Here is a 15,928-nt window from a genome sequence, read left to right on the forward strand (position 1 = left end):
CCCTTTGTGTATAGAAAAAAAATCACTCATATTTCATTCCCCTCCTCTCTGGCTCGCAAACGGTTTAAAGAAGGATCGCACACAAGTGCTGCGCACTTCCATGTCCATAGCTGATGATAATCAGGATTATATACCTTGGGAACTATTATTAATCATGTTGCGTGGATTAGTGTGGGATAACGTGATGCGGTGTTGAGGCACAGCTCAACAGTGCCACACAGTGTGAATGGGCTTGTTTGAATGATACGTGTTTAGAAATGTTCAGAAGGTAAACACCATACATAGATGTTATAAAATACACTTCTGTCATTGTTTAATCACTTCTTCATGACTTGATTTCTTCTGTGGAAGAAAAAAAAATATGATACATTTATTTATTTCCTCATTGACAAAACAGCTGAAATATTTATATTTATCATTTTAAAGAAAGAAAAAAAAGGAACTGGAACAGCATGTTATAAATAGATTACTTTTTTTTAAAACACACTGTTGTACTTTTACGTTTTTATTTATTATTATTATTAATATTAGATTTATTTATAGAGAGAGAAATTTGAAGTACACGATGTCTATTAAAAAATTTGGGATAAACTATGCCTTTAACTTAAAATGTTTCTGCACAATAAACCCACTAGAGAACTTAATAATAATAATAAACTGCTTATAATGTTCTTCATTTATAAATCGCTTTGGACATAAGTGCTAAATGAATAAATGTAGGTAGAATTTCAATCATAAATGTTTTAATTAAATCCAAGTTGCTGCAAAGTGGCAGCATGCAGTTATGAGTTCAGTGCATTTAAATATCATAAAATGAGTAGAAATTAAAAACAGTGAAGGGTTGACTGAAATGGAAAGCTATAAAATAATGATAAAAATATATTTATAGAACAGAAGATTGTAGTCTCACTCTCACACAGCGACCACACGAGTGTTTCTGTCTTTGTGCCAATAAATATTGCACTGTTGCATTTTTAATATCCCTCTTTCCCTCTCCTTTATCACCCACAGACCCTCCGTGCTCTGCCCGCCTTCTCTTTTCCGTATCATCTTCTCTCTTTCTCCCCCTCTTCACAAATTAGCCATACTGTACTTGTGAATGAAATGTTCCTGCCTCCCTTATTTTATCATCTGTGGTTAAAATGTTCTTCAAAGCTGCCCCTAGTTATCTAAGCGACTTACTAAACTTGAGATAATGCACCACATGAGCGGGTACAACTTAGATAACAACACAAGTAGTGGCAAGCTGTCGCCCACAATTACTACATGCAAAGTATTCTGTGTTGTTTACTGACTACATCTTACAGATACACCATTGTGTGCATTGTAACATTGCAGGGACCCTGAAACCACAGGATCTCATCTCAGCTTTGATATTTCCAATGGTTCAAAGCTGCATTCCATTTAGGTTTGGCTTCCCTACTAAATGTGCATACACTCAAAACATTATTTTTAAAGTTAGATGAAACAAAAAGTACATTTTACGAGAAGATAATATTTTTGTAGCATAAGTCAAAATGTTATATTAGTTAAGTGTGCTACTGAATTTTTTAATTTTTTTGCAACGTAGATGTTTCAAACCACTAAAAACTGAGCATAAATAGTACGCCAAATAAAAAAACGAAAACTTGTGGTTTTTGATACGCAATTTTTTTTTTTAATTTGGCAGACTATTTAAACGCAACTAAATTTTTTAAAGCATTACGTTCATCTAGACTGCATATATGGAAAGTCTGTTTGTCTCATTTTGGGGCGTTTTAAGCATTAGCAGAATATGTATTCAGCGTGTAATGTGTAGCATGATGGCGACTGTTCTACAAGTACGTGCTTAAAAAAATTTTCCTTTAAAATACTTCACTGAATCGAAGCAAGAGAATGAAGCAGTAGGCGTACTTTACGCTGCACGTGCTCGACACACTTTTTTAATGTTTTCACCGAGGAAACCTTTTTTAACTCTAGTGTTACTTTTGCCCAGTCATATTTAGGGTAGGTTTTATTTCTACCCAGTAAAAATATAGTCAATTTACATCAGCTTTTTGTTGAAGTGCTCTTCCATGTATGCATATTGCCCCCTATAGGTCTAGTTAGATAAACAGTTAATATACCGTAACTTAATGCGACCACAAATCAAGTAAAAAAAATTGTATTAAATCATTAAATACAATAAAACAATTCCCTTTTTCATTTTAAAACTTCTAGATTCAAACTTGAATTCCGCCGCAAGAGAATTAAGTAGTAGGCCTACTTTATGCAGCACATGCTTGACACAGCACAAACAGCGACACTAAGCCTCCCACGTGTGGCCTTTATCTCCTCGCTGCCTCCCTACAGACCAATCTGTCATCAGACCGTTTTCTTAACGGTCAACAGATCCTGCTCTCATCCTCTAGAACTAGCTGCGGTGATCCTCTGCATCTACTATCACATAATAAGCGCTCCAGATCGGTCGTAACTCAGCGCTTGGTATGACACCAGCCATGTCGACCCACTTCCAAACTCGCAGCGCACACTTCGCTCTACACGTTCAGCCACTGATCCTAAAATCCACTGATCTCCTTTCGCCCATTAACTCATTAATCTCGGCTCGTGCCAGTTCCCTGTCCACAGCCTTAGTCCCCGCTGACCCGTTTGCCATATTTGATATCGCTGACAACTTTGACAGCAGTTTTGATATGTTTGCGTGATTAGTTACGTCTGTTCTCTGTCACGTCAGCACCATATGTTTGGTTTTGACTGAACGCCAAAGCAGCTGTCCATACACGGCCATACCTGATGATTCCAGTTTTTCCAGGCGTTCCGAGACTTGTTTATACCAGAAAGTTTGTTGGGAGCTTTTTACAGTGTTAAACTGCTGAGTCAGGGAGCTTGGTTAGACAATGCTGTATTTCTAGTGTCATGCTTTACTTAAAGGTTGTCGCTGGTAACTATCTGCTCAAGTATGTAGTAAAATAAAAGCAAGGTGTGTAATTTCTAGCACTAAAGTGAATTGTAAAAATGCTATTATTTAAAGGTTAAGATTTTTTTATTTTTTTTTAAAAAGGAAATCTCTCACTCTCGCCAAGGCTGCCTTTATTTGATTGACAATACATTAAAACAGTTATATTGTGAAATATCACTACAATTTAAAATAATTTCTATTTAAAATTTTTGAAAAACAGTTTTCCTCTGGCGATAAAGCTGAATTTTCTGCATCATTGTTCCCGTCTTTTCGCCCTTTATTCAGAAATTATTCTATACGCTGATTTATGCTAAAGAAACATATCATATTACGAACCATGTTGGCCTGTTTAAGAATTTGTGATACTTTTTCAGTATTATTTAATGAATAGACTTTATTTTACACAGAAAATAAACATTATAATTAAATTTTATAAAAAAAAAGTGCCACAATCAAACATCCTATCATCTGTGAATTCTTAATGTATTTTTCATAAAAAGTCTTAATTGTGTAGTATACGTTTATAGATTTATAGTTTAATTGTCAGGTTTGTTTCTTGTACTATTAGCATGCATCCATAAATAGCATATGTGCACAGTTAAAGAACAGTAATATGTTATAGCACATGTTCTGATTAGTTAGCATCACCAAGGAATCCCACTTAGAAAAGAAACAGGGGTCTTGCTGAAATATTTTTTTGCTTGCAGCAAGCAGACAAGATTAAATGGGTCAAATCACACTTTTTGTCATTTTTGTTTTTTTTGTGCCGTAAACAGTCATAATTGAATTTAGTTATGGTTTTAGTTTGAAAAATTGCTGTTTTTTAAAGTATGCTTTCGAGCTTTAAAACTTGCTGTGCGTTTTCAAACATCATTTCCTTATTTTATCTCAAAACATCAAGGACAATTTGATTTCATGGTACGAGGAACCTGAACTCATGAATGCAAAAAACGTTTGTCGTGTTCCTGTTGGGTAACAGATGTGTGAACATGTCTCACGCATCCAGCAAAACTATTATCCCCTCTCTGGATGCGTGTATGTGGTTTGTCGTCGGTAACCTTAGAGACCAAGCAAGCAGAGACACTTCTGAAATGACTCATTCAGGGGCAGAATGCATGTAAGCGGATTTAATCTTAAAGGAATGGTTCGTACAAAAATAAATTTGGTCATTATTTTCTCACCGTCATATCATTCCAAACCTGCTGTTATTCTTTTTGTGACAAAAAAAATGACAAATGCCATACAGTGGTAAACTGTAGCCTGTAAGCCTTTTCTTTCTGTTTTGCACAGATATAACGAAATAAAACCGATTTGAAACGACATGAGGGTGAGTAAATTATCAAAGAATTTTAGTTTAAGGGTGACAGATTCCCAATCATTTGCATTCTCCGATGCTTTTGTCTAACTAACAGCTACAGCTATAGAAACCCGCTGTGGTGTTTAGATGGAATAAACCTTTCTGTGTTGAGGCTTGTGAACAATCTTTAGAGTGAAAGCTTCTGTGACGGAGGAAGGATTGAGCGGTTTGAAGACAAACTATGTGGTTATTGTTTATACAGGATTACAAAGTCATACATTTTTATTCCCATCTATCTTTTCTGAAAGCTCGTAGGCCTTTGTGAAAACCCAGAAATCCTTAGTAAAACATGACTTCACTTGAAGAGTAATTTCGCAGGATCTTTCAGACAACGCAAGCAGTCGCTTTGACACCACACTGGAAAAAGATTTACCGTTGCTCGAGGGCTTGTACCACACAAATAACTTTTTTGTACAAGTGTGTCATACTGTACGAGCTTTTTGCATACAGCAGAACTCAACCATGACAGTTTATTTAAAATTGTCTCGAATTCACATTTTTAGTTTTACAGTAAAGTTGATATTGTAGTAATAGAGACTCATAACTTGTATCAAATTATAATAGCGCATTCATTCATGAAATATAGGATTTTTAGCTAATTTAATCAGTCTATCAGATAAGTCAATATCACTGTGTGATTTTTTGTTGTACATTCAAAGCTCACACTAGTACTTTGTTATCTGTTAATATTTCTCTTTGATGTTTAAGTTTGACGGCCTAAATAAAAGGGGCAATCCTTTTGATCATTTGTTAATGATGCTGTATGTTCTGAAAGTCTGCTGGAGTATCCTTATGACAAAGAAAAAAAAAATAGCTTAGCAGCTTACTATCCACAGCACACAAAATACCTGGAAAAGAATAAACCAATGTCTCTTACCTTCATCAGACCTGGCGGGAAATAATCTGCCAGTTATGTCCTCACGATATCCACTTTGTAAAACAAAAAAAGTGTACAAGCATACAAATTAAATGAAAGGAACCTTGTGGCAACGAATAACCAACCACTGGTTCAATTTGTGTTGTGAATAAATATTACACTTCTGTTCTGTTGATTTCTGTACAAGCTAGTAAAAAATCCCAGTAAGTGACAACGATACATTTGCTAAGGATTTCGAAAGCTCAGAAGGATTGCGAAAGCTTTACGATGGCATTAGCTAAAGACCACTAATGTCATTACACACTCTTTGCCTTGCCAAAAGCTGTAATGATAACTAATAGACATTTTTCTGCCACTTGTACATATAAACTTTTTTTTTTTAAAGCTCTGTGCTGCGATTACTTACGACGCCAACATGAACTTGACGGGTGTCAGATCACTACCAGAAGAATCACACGTACAAGAGTATGTGGAGCCAAAATCAATATATTTTGATTGCAGGTGTCTGGAGCGAGACTCCAGATCTCCGAATTCCATCCCCGCCACTGTTGAGATAACACATTATCACGTCTCTGTTGGCCAACACGCCGTGTTGAACTCATGTAAATACGTGACACATGCTGTGGTGAGTGAAACTGGAGCTAAATCCATTGCTATTTGTACTTTCTTGGTACTACTGCTGCTGCGTTTCAGCTTTAAAGGTTCAAATAGACCCACAAGACAAAAAAGAAGTGTGTATGGCAATCCAGTCAGACTAATAAGTCTCTTAAACTACAGCTAAATCTTTTAAGAAAGACTGTAGTAGTGAAGGCTGGAATCACTCTGAGTAATTTTAACACCGTCTTGTGTAGACGTAAAGGTCATCAGTGCAAAACTCCCTAGAAGTCATCAGAGAAAAGACACTTGAGGCACTCCTGTGATGAAGAGCCTCATGCAGCAAATTCCTCTGTGATGTCCAAAAGCTGATTCATCCTTCAAGACTTTGGTCTACAGATGAGCATCTTTTGCTCGGCTAGAATGACGTTCACTTTAAACATTTACAATCATAAAAAATAAAGGTACTCCACGATGCCATATAGAGGACCCTTGTTTGTTTAAATGGCTCCGTAAGGAACCTTTAACATCCGAAGAACCTTGCAAAAGGTGTTTTGTGGTGAAAGAAGATAATTCAGATTATGAAAAAAGGTAAGAAATAGATGATTCCCAATCTTTGACTGAATGGTTCTTTGCGGATCCAAAATGGCATCGCTGTGAAGAACCTTTTAAGCACCTTTGAGGGCGTGAAGAAAGGAGAGGCTGTCAGGAAAACTGTTTTATTGTTTGTGTAAGCACTTAGCATCAAAACGGATAAGGTTTTGAAAAATATGTGCACTCACACTGCCTGCTACATCAAAATATGACAGGGCAAACCGCTTCAGCGGACTTAACATGAGATGAGAGGGTATAACAGCGCAAAATATGAGCCCAAAAAATTGTCAAGGATTTATTTTCTAAGACCAAGTGTTAAGAAACTCTGAAAAACTTAAGTAAACTTAATGTTACTTTGAATTTACGCTACATACCATTTATAAATTATGTCTTGGAAGAGTTTTCTTGCAGCTGAGGGGAGGCTGGAAATGAATCATTAGATTTTGAATCAGCTCCTGGTGGTGTGGCTCTGAAAGCTTATATAAGGCAAAATAACCCCTCTACAGAATGTGTTGCAGTTAGTTCAAAAAGCTGCGTTTAAAAATTACTCACGTTACAATTTAAAATGGTATGCAAATTAGGACGCAGGCAAGCAAACGTGTGTTTATGAGAGAGTCATTGAATCATTAAATTAACCGATTTGTTAAAAACATTGAATCACGAACAAAACAACTACCCCATGTTGCTTGGAATTAAATTTAATTTGACCATGGCTTTGTTTGGAACTATTTAGTGGAGCAAAAACAGTATTTTTTTTCCAAAATATAATTTACACAATGTTTTATTTGTTGAATTGTTAGTAAATAGTATATTTACAATATAGCAAATGGCAAACGTACTGCAGCCAAAACACAATCGTAAACACTTTGTGTAAAACTCACTTTATGTAAGGAACTCAAACGACTTTTATTGAGAGGACTGTTGTGTTGAACGAGTGGGATTTTTGTCAAGCTGCTTTTGAAAATCTTTGCCCTTGGGACAAGTTACGTGGGTGTTTTTTTCGCAATCGCACGTCAAATCTGTCCCCAATCTGCTGTTGCTGTATAGCTTTAAACATGAGGGAATCCCTCTTGCTACGAGATCAAAGCGCAGGAACAACAAGCTGCAAAGCAAATCAGACAGGGAAACCCTCTGTTTATTTCAGCTAGGTAGGTCTTTTGAAGAAATGTTGAGAGAGACTTAAGAATTTTTGGATCAGATAGGATTATAAATAGATGGTTTGTTTTTTTTTTGTATGTATGTTTAGTGTTTTGCAGCAGTTATTGTTATTTGCAACCGTTATTGTTTACTTTCTGTTAATTATTTGAGTATTTGACTAGAACTGTTGATGGTACCTATCAGTAAAATATGAGAAAAATAATATATAAAAAGCACAAACCGACTAGAAATCTGTCCTCCTACCAGATATTTTAACATACAATATGGCATGTTATTTTTCACTGGCTTCTGAATAATGAATTCATAAGGCCTTATGCAGATCTACCAATAGGGGCTCATTATGATAGCTTTAATAAAGATTTCAGTAGGCATAACAAATAGCTGGCACTAGACCTTGACTAAATCTTTCCTATGCTTATCATTTCATGTTATGAAATCTTGCGTGAATTTTTGAAATTCGGATTTGTTGATTTATCATTTTCTTAATGTCCATTGACACATTCTTTTTACCATATCTGACTTACAAATAAATATTAAAGATTTGCAAGATACAATAACAGGGAGGGAATTCAGTCCTCCTCATTCTTGAGTTTCGCTAAAACTCCGTGCCATGAGAAAGAAGCTGAAGACAAACACAAGACATTCTCTGTATTTCACTTTCAAAACAACCCAGAGGAAAAAAAATCGTATTGCTCAGATGATGCTCTTTCCAAGCTCATAGTCTTATCGGAGTTTATATTGTACTCAAGTTTCAATTAAGTTTTAACTTATCCTCTTACAAATTGAGTGCAGCATGTAAAATATTTGACTATTCACTGCTTATTTCTTGGCAGGAAATAACCGAGATGTGGGAAAACATTAGCCGGTCGGCCAGAAAATGTTTAGAAAGAGCTTGAGTAAATGTAAACCGATGGTTTATTTCTCAAACTGAATTGCTATGTTGTCTGTAGGAAGTCATGTTGTTATGTGCTGGCATGTGTTTATTGATCTTGGCAAGCTCTCGTTTGTTGTTCTGTATCCTAATATAACCTCTGTTCACAAAATTGCACAATTCAGGATTCCACCTGGTCAGTCAGGCCTGATGAATCTTTCTTGGGGAGTGTGTCTGTAGTTTATAAGACAGGCCCACATCTTGGCTGCTACTGCAGGTGTTACTGCCCAATATCATCACTTACCAGCTGCACAGATGGCAGGCTAAAACAAAGCCCGACTTTTGACTGTGTAATGTGTGTGTGTGTAATATTGTATTTTTTTTAACCCTCTCAAGTTTTCTCTTCAGCTTTAACAGCCCAATGCTACATATTTATCTAAGCAGCTGAGCGTGTAGTGTGCTGGCACTTAACGCAAGCTTGCGACTGCTCTTGCATGAACTTATGAAATAATGTACTGTCCTATTATGTTTTTGTCTTCTGCCTTATCTGTGCCTTCATCGGGAACAACTGAAAATGCCAATGGGGATTACAGGCATAATATACTACTGTGCAAAATTTTGAGTCAGTAAGATAAAAAAAAAGAACACTAGTACTTTTATTTAGTACGGGGGCATTTAATTGCATTTAATCAAAAGTTACAGATAAATGCTTTCCTTGTTAAACACTAAATAGAAGACTAATGATGACAATTGGAGTTTGCCGTCATAGGAATAAATCACATTTTCAAACATAACATAGACTAAAAAAGGCTTACTTTAAATTGTAATACATTTGTAAAAAAGAATCACAGTATTACATTTATCTATATTTTTGCTTTAGATAGTCAATACCTTTCGGGGTACCAATATGTACAATGTGTACCTTTTGAAAGGCTACTGCACCAATAACAACTAGCACTTATTTTTCTGAGAGAGACTCTCTCATTGTCTTTATTTCTCTTCATGAATTTTAGGTCTAAGCAACAAAATGTTGTTCTTCGGCAACAAGTGTCTATGTGTAAGAGGAGATCTGAAGATTTTCTGCCCCCATGAGTTTGTGGATGAACTAATCAAAGTAAGAAACCCACCGAGTGAGTTCATAGCTCTGAATCTGTGATCTCAAGAACTTTATTGATTGTCTCAGTTCAGACTAGCTGGTAAGCTGGTAGGCAGCTCACGCAAGGTGACTTAAGGCTAATCCGCCATAAGCCACAGCAAAGTGTTTGATGGTTCAAAGTGACTACAGGCTGATCCTCTTTAGCCACCCACACTGGGATGAGAAAGGCATACCTGTCTTAAGAGATTTTGTATTTCGTCAATTAAAAGACTCCGACATGGATTTCCTCTAATTGCAAAGCTAGGTTTTAGTAGGACTGCAATAGATGGATTTGCTAGACTGGAAAAAAAAAACAGGAAGTATACTGTACATGTCTAATGATACAGTCGTTATTGTTGTGATGACACTGAATACATTGTCTAACCATTCTTCAGTTAGACCCAGATGCACATTTTTGGGCCTAAAGTGAGTAATAAGTCCTTATCAGATCCCAGTTATCTACATTAAGCAATAATTCACACCTGTATGCTGGCATACCTCACAGTTCACTGAGCATCTTCTAACATTCCTGAATTCATACGCAATTTATGTAATTTACTTTTTGAAGCCGCAAAGGAGCTGCACGATCTATCGCACGGACAAAAAGTGCTGTATAAACTACCAGAAAATATTGATTTATTTTTAAAAAGAGGTTATTGCCTTTATTCAGCGAATGTATATTAAACTGATCAAAAGCTATTTAGTAAAATATATTTAGAATGTTACAAAAAAAGTATATATTAAATGAATGCTGTTTTTTTAATCAAAGTAGCCTGAACAAAAACAATAATAAGCAGCACAACCGTTTTCAACACTAATAATAATAACAATAATGATAATCACTTCAAAATTCTGCTTTTGGAATGAATTGAATATTAGAATGTATTATATTATTTGAATAAATTCCGTGATATATACACTTCAATTTCTGTATTATAATCGTAGCGTTATGTCTTTGCAGTTTTCATATGTTGTCATTTTTCAGCAAAATGTGTCATGGGCAAGAGCCCAAACGCTGAGGTTAAATTGGGCTGGGTTAAATAGCAGCGCTCTTGATTGGTGGCCGGATAGTTAAATGTCAGTTGTAGAGAGTGATGTATCAGAGCGCTGGAGATAGTGTGGGTGTAGTTTGATTAATAAGGTGCCTGAAGCAGTGACTCAGCCAGCCGGAGCAGAGACCTCCGTGATAGGAGCCCCTGCACCATCCACCCGTGATCAATAAGCCAGTCCAAGAGATTTCCAGGTGTGTCATAAGAGCAACAGTAAATTTAAAACAGGTGTTTAAGGTTTGGGCTCTTTGTGATTTGATTAATCGGACGCAGCGTTTCACAATATGTTTTATGTCTTTTGTAGCTTCATCGCTTTATCACACGAGGCTCCTCTGAACTGACACCAAAACAGAAATATGTTTGTTTAAACTCGAAGTGGTCTGGACATCATTAAGCATTGTGATTATTATTATTAAAATGTACGACTTTACAATAAAGACAGACCAAGTAGCTCTTTCAATAGACAGACGGAATTTGGATTAAAGCATCTGCTGAATGAATGCATGTAAATGTAATAGCTTTTTCTTAAATTGAAGCAGGTTTATAAATGTATAAAAGGAAAGGATAGAATTAAATTGAGTATGAATGAAACGAGTTAACTTTTGGTATTTATATATGTGCACATATGTTATCATTATTTTATTTATATTAGATAATTATATTGCTTTATCTGTAAGTAACTGGAGGTTTTATCGTACTTTAAGTCCTACAACTCTTTTGACTGCCTTAATATAATGATATATTATTAATATAATATCAATAGTATTTTATGTCAGTTTGTGTTTCATACATTTAACAAGACAAAACAGAAAGTTGAATGTTGTCAGTTATATCCTGTTGACTCGGATCCTTCTGTTGCAGTATATGAGAAAAATAAGAGTCACGTTTCTATTTAAAGAACTAGAGAATATAAATATCATAACAAGTGCTGATGCTTATATTGGGTTTTTGCGGATCTTCCACCAGAACGCTGGTTCTTGTTCCTCTTTGTAGGTCAAATGTTATTATTGGAACAGAGTCGGTCAGTCTGTGTTTGATTGTGACATTATGAAACACAATCTGTCAATGTCTTCAAGTGCTGGGAAGATTTCTGCTTTTTAATTTGCACCCAGTGTATTTATTGACAAAGGCAGATTATTTAGATGATGAAGTCATTGCATCCTTTTGAAGCAGTTGCATGACAGATATTAACCCGTATATGGCCAAGCTGACCAGCAGATGGATAAACTCTGGGACTGAATGGCAGATTTTAATAATTGCAGCCTCCTGCTTCTAATAATTTCTCAGCTGTCTTTTTTTATCAGAGCCTGCTCATCATAAAGCAGAATGCTTTGGGTTTTTATCCCTAACAAAAACACCTTGCTTAAATTTATTAAACGACACAAACTGACAGTAATTGAAAATGAATATAGGGAGCTGGAGGTAAATACCACATTTATCAGACAACATCAGTGGCTTCATGTCTTTTAATTGGATTCAGCTTTCTAAATTCAGCTTTTGGGAGGTCTCATAAATAATGGCAAGGCAACTGAGAGCGGCGTGTAATATTGGCAGACATTTAAAAAATTGTTGATGTTGACTTGAATTAGTTTGACGTTTAATGTTAACGAGAACTTGATAAGATCAAAGCGAAAATATTATTAAAATAATCAGAATATAACTTCTTGAAAGAAAATGACCTTCATCAGTAAGACGCTTTGGATGCAAAAACAGGTTTTTTTAACTACATTGTCTATACAATATGTAAATTTGTGTTCAGCTTAATGTAAAAAGTACATGAAAGGTACAAAAAAAAGTTATGCTATTAATATTTACAGCTGATATGTTTTTGGTGGCAAGTAATTGTCTTAAATGCCTCCCAAATGAACTCAAAACATGAAGTATGAATAGAAGATGAAAGGAGTTTAATATGTCTGTTATTATTTTTTGTTCTTCTTTACAGATATATTCGTGGTTCTTTATTATGGCTTTTATGAATTGATGACTACTATTATTATTAGGTCTGTAGATAAAAACATTAAACACAAATGTAAATTTCTTCACTCTATGCTGCAGAACGGCCCGGCGACAAGAGGTTTTTCTTATCTCGTAACTGAGTGATCACAGCCCACCTATTAAGTCAAGTTTTACCGTAGCACCTGTAAGGAGGAGAGTGCCAGCTGAATACACCCATGAACCTTTAATCTCCTTTGGTCCATAGATCACATTTCAGCCATGCATCCCTGTCCAACGCCCTCTGATAAATAAAAAAAAGTGCAGTTTAAGTCTCAAACATTCTTATCTCTGTAACAGCTGCTCCCCTCCTTGCTGATGGCCATCTTGTTGGCTGACTTTACCATCCCTCCCTTTGTGAAACAACAGTGGCGTGGATATTGAATTCACTTTACAAACGCCTCGAACTTGTCTGGTGGCTCTCCATGCGTAGACGTACACTACACGGTATGTTGCGGTGAATGTAGTTCATATGCGCTGACTGTGTCGCGCTCAGTGCTGGCTACGGTGTGTGCGGACCCCAAACATGAAAGCAGAGAGGTGTGTTGTGTGAGTGGTGAATCTGAGGTAATGATGAAATGACTGGAAACGAACCTGTGGGGAAATCCCTGGTGTATGATGTGGATTAAATTAATTAATTAATAATAAAAATGGAACAACCCAGAAAACATCAAACAGGAAAGAGAAGAATATTGTGCATGGGAAAGATAGAAAACTGCCTTTAGTATTTCTCATCCTTATCTTGTTTGTGTGTCTGGATTTTTAGTTTCGCCTTGCTACCCAGAGCCCTCTTTAATTCAATAATAATAATAATTTTCTTATAATAATACATTTCTGTATTCATTTGTTTCATTATGTACATGCTCTGTCTGCCTCGCTGTGCAAGGGCAAATTATTTTTCAGTAATTTCCGTTGTCCTACACAATGCTGTCACCTATTGGTGAACAAGTGAATGTTTCAGGCATGAAATCATTTCAAAGCTATTTCTTTTTGTTCAACTCATTTGCTTCATTTTTTTTTTTTTATTGACGTGAATAAATTAATTTGCACATTTAAAAGCGACATTTTTGTTTAATTGAGTCTAAATCATGTCAAATAAAACAATTTGTTCAGGTATAATCATAAAAAGTGGAAAATGGTACAAATTGTGGTTTCACATTACATTTATGCTGATATAACAGCACTTGCAACATTCTTAAGGATAATTCAATCTTGAGAAGCAATACAGCCTCTCATAACATACTTCATAACGTTTTTCATTCCAACTGGTCAACACCACACATCTCTGTCTGTCTTCATACTAAATATATGCACTGCACCGGCATGACATCCACAGTATCATTATTCTACTTGCTTTACCCATCATATCGAAGAATAGCGTTTCTTTGTTTCCCTGCTGAACATGTTTGATCTAAACCTGTAATGTTAAAGGAATAGTTCACCCAAAAATGAAAATGTTGTGATCAATCACTTACCCTCATATCGTTTCAAACCCGTATGAGTTTCTTTTTCATGTTGAACACAAAATAAGCTATTTTGATGAACCAAACAGTTGCTGGTCCTCATTGACTTTATATAGCGAATATATATTAAAGCGAATGGGGGCCATTAACTGTTTGATTATGAGTATCCTTCAAAATATCTTCAACTTAAAACAATCTCATACAGGTTTGAGTATGAGTATATGATCATACAATTATCATTTTTAGACTAACTATCCCTTTAAATGTTTTGATAAGTTATGCATCACCAGAAGAATATCCATCACGTCATCTACTACTTAATATTTTCTATTCCTGTCCATTCCATTCTCTCTTGACAACAGTGCCAGATAAATAAAAACACACCTCCAAATTAGATTTCCATATCACTGATAAGTGGTTGTATTAAAAATAGAGATCCATCGTTGATTGCTGTACTACACATGACGTAACCGGCTCGTCTTGAGTCACGTTTTAGACGTTTGCTCTGGCTCGGTGGATGTCTGGCACTATTGTGGCACCGGCACCCAGCGGCATTGAATAGGCTGTGCTCAAATTCTGCAGTCCAACCACCAGACACTTCCAGCTGTAGCGAAGAGCTTTCCCCATATTCTGTAAAAAAAAAAGGTGGATAAACAAAGATGAATGAATATTTGTTAACACTGTTTTTTGGTAGTCCACTTTAGACATTCTAAGTTTCTTTGCAACTACACACCAACTACCAGTGATTGGTAACACTTTATGTTAAGGTTATACCGATTAGTTGGTTATTAGCATGCATATTACTAGAATATTAGCCGTTTATTGGTGCTAATTAAGCACATATTAATGCTTTATTCTACATGACTTTATTTCACATCCCTAATCCTACCCAATACCTAACCTTAACAACTACCTTACTATTAATAAGCAGCAAATTAAGAAATTTAAGAAGTCCTAGTCTATAGTTAACATTTTACCTATTCTAAAGTTTTACCCAATCATTATTAGTATTATTAGACTGTCTACTTATATCTGTTAACACTTAATTTTGATTGTCTCCTAATAAACCATTAAGTCACTAAAATGACTATTTTAATAAAGTATGTTTAATGCTATATTTGCTATATTTACTCTAGTACTTATACTGTACCAAAGAAGAAGCAGCTTGTTTTTAAAGGTCTATTATTAGTATTATTAGCCTGTTGTTAAAGAGAATCTATAGTTAAAACGGATAATTTTATAATAAAATAATAATAATATAGGCAAAAAATGATTTGGTCGCTGTGTTTACAATGATCAAATAGTTTGTTGATTCTTTAAAAATCCTCAATGATATTTCTGTATGAGCTGTGTTTATATCAAACAATTGTTTCTGAGATACTCAGACGGTATTATTTTTACTGTGCAGCTTAAATATGTTAATCGTGATCAGACAAACAAACACGTAAACACGTACTTTTCTTAACTTCTTATATTTGTCTTGTTTTTTCTCGATATTGTCAACAACAACATCGTCCTCAAGCAGCGGCTGGTATTTCTCTGGACGAAACGCGACGCGCTTTGTTTGTTTGGAGGACTTGTTCTTGTTGACGCGCGTCGATGAGTTCGGCACAAGCGGCTCGTCTTGAACCTTTACTTCTTCTTTAGCTGGTTGATCGTCTTTAGCAGGGTCTATTTTAGACTTCTCCTTCTTTTTTTGCTTTGATTTCCGCTTGAATTTGACGCGTTTTCGAGCCATTTTATTCATATCTAAAGTGCACTGTCCATCGGAATCAGCTGAAGGCGTCAGGCGCGAAGTCCACGGAACTTTGACCGGAATAATTACGCGCATGCGCACTTGAGCGGTTTAGCCAATCGCCGTGAGTAGACTGGGTTAACCAATCACTTTTCTTTTTAGAAT

General features: G+C 35.7%; 1 protein-coding gene across 1 annotated transcript; it reads right to left on the reverse strand.

The window, feature by feature from the left end:
* Positions 1 to 13,656: 13,656 nt before the first annotated feature.
* Positions 13,657 to 15,829, reverse strand: c17h1orf115 (chromosome 17 C1orf115 homolog). The gene is made up of 2 exons (XM_043262279.1): positions 15,485 to 15,829; positions 13,657 to 14,658 (listed from the first exon to the last, which is right to left on the reverse strand). Exons 1-2 carry the CDS (start codon positions 15,773 to 15,775, stop codon positions 14,521 to 14,523), a joined length of 429 nt encoding a protein of 142 aa, XP_043118214.1. The 5' UTR covers positions 15,776 to 15,829; the 3' UTR covers positions 13,657 to 14,520.
* Between the last annotated feature and the right edge of the window lie 99 nt (positions 15,830 to 15,928).

The sequence above is a fragment of the Puntigrus tetrazona genome, chromosome 17 (assembly GCF_018831695.1).
Source record: "Puntigrus tetrazona isolate hp1 chromosome 17, ASM1883169v1, whole genome shotgun sequence".
In the NCBI taxonomy this organism is placed as follows: domain Eukaryota; kingdom Metazoa; phylum Chordata; class Actinopteri; order Cypriniformes; family Cyprinidae; genus Puntigrus; species Puntigrus tetrazona.

Excerpts from the sequence above, each read along its gene's own strand:
- c17h1orf115 (XM_043262279.1), bottom strand. The coding sequence starts at position 15,775 with ATGAATAAAATGGCTCGAAAACGCGTCAAATTCAAGCGGAAATCAAAG. Across the intron at positions 14,659-15,484 it reads AATATAAGAAGTTAAGAAAA|AATATGGGGAAAGCTCTTCG; the intron begins GTACGTGTTTAC and ends TTTTTTTTACAG.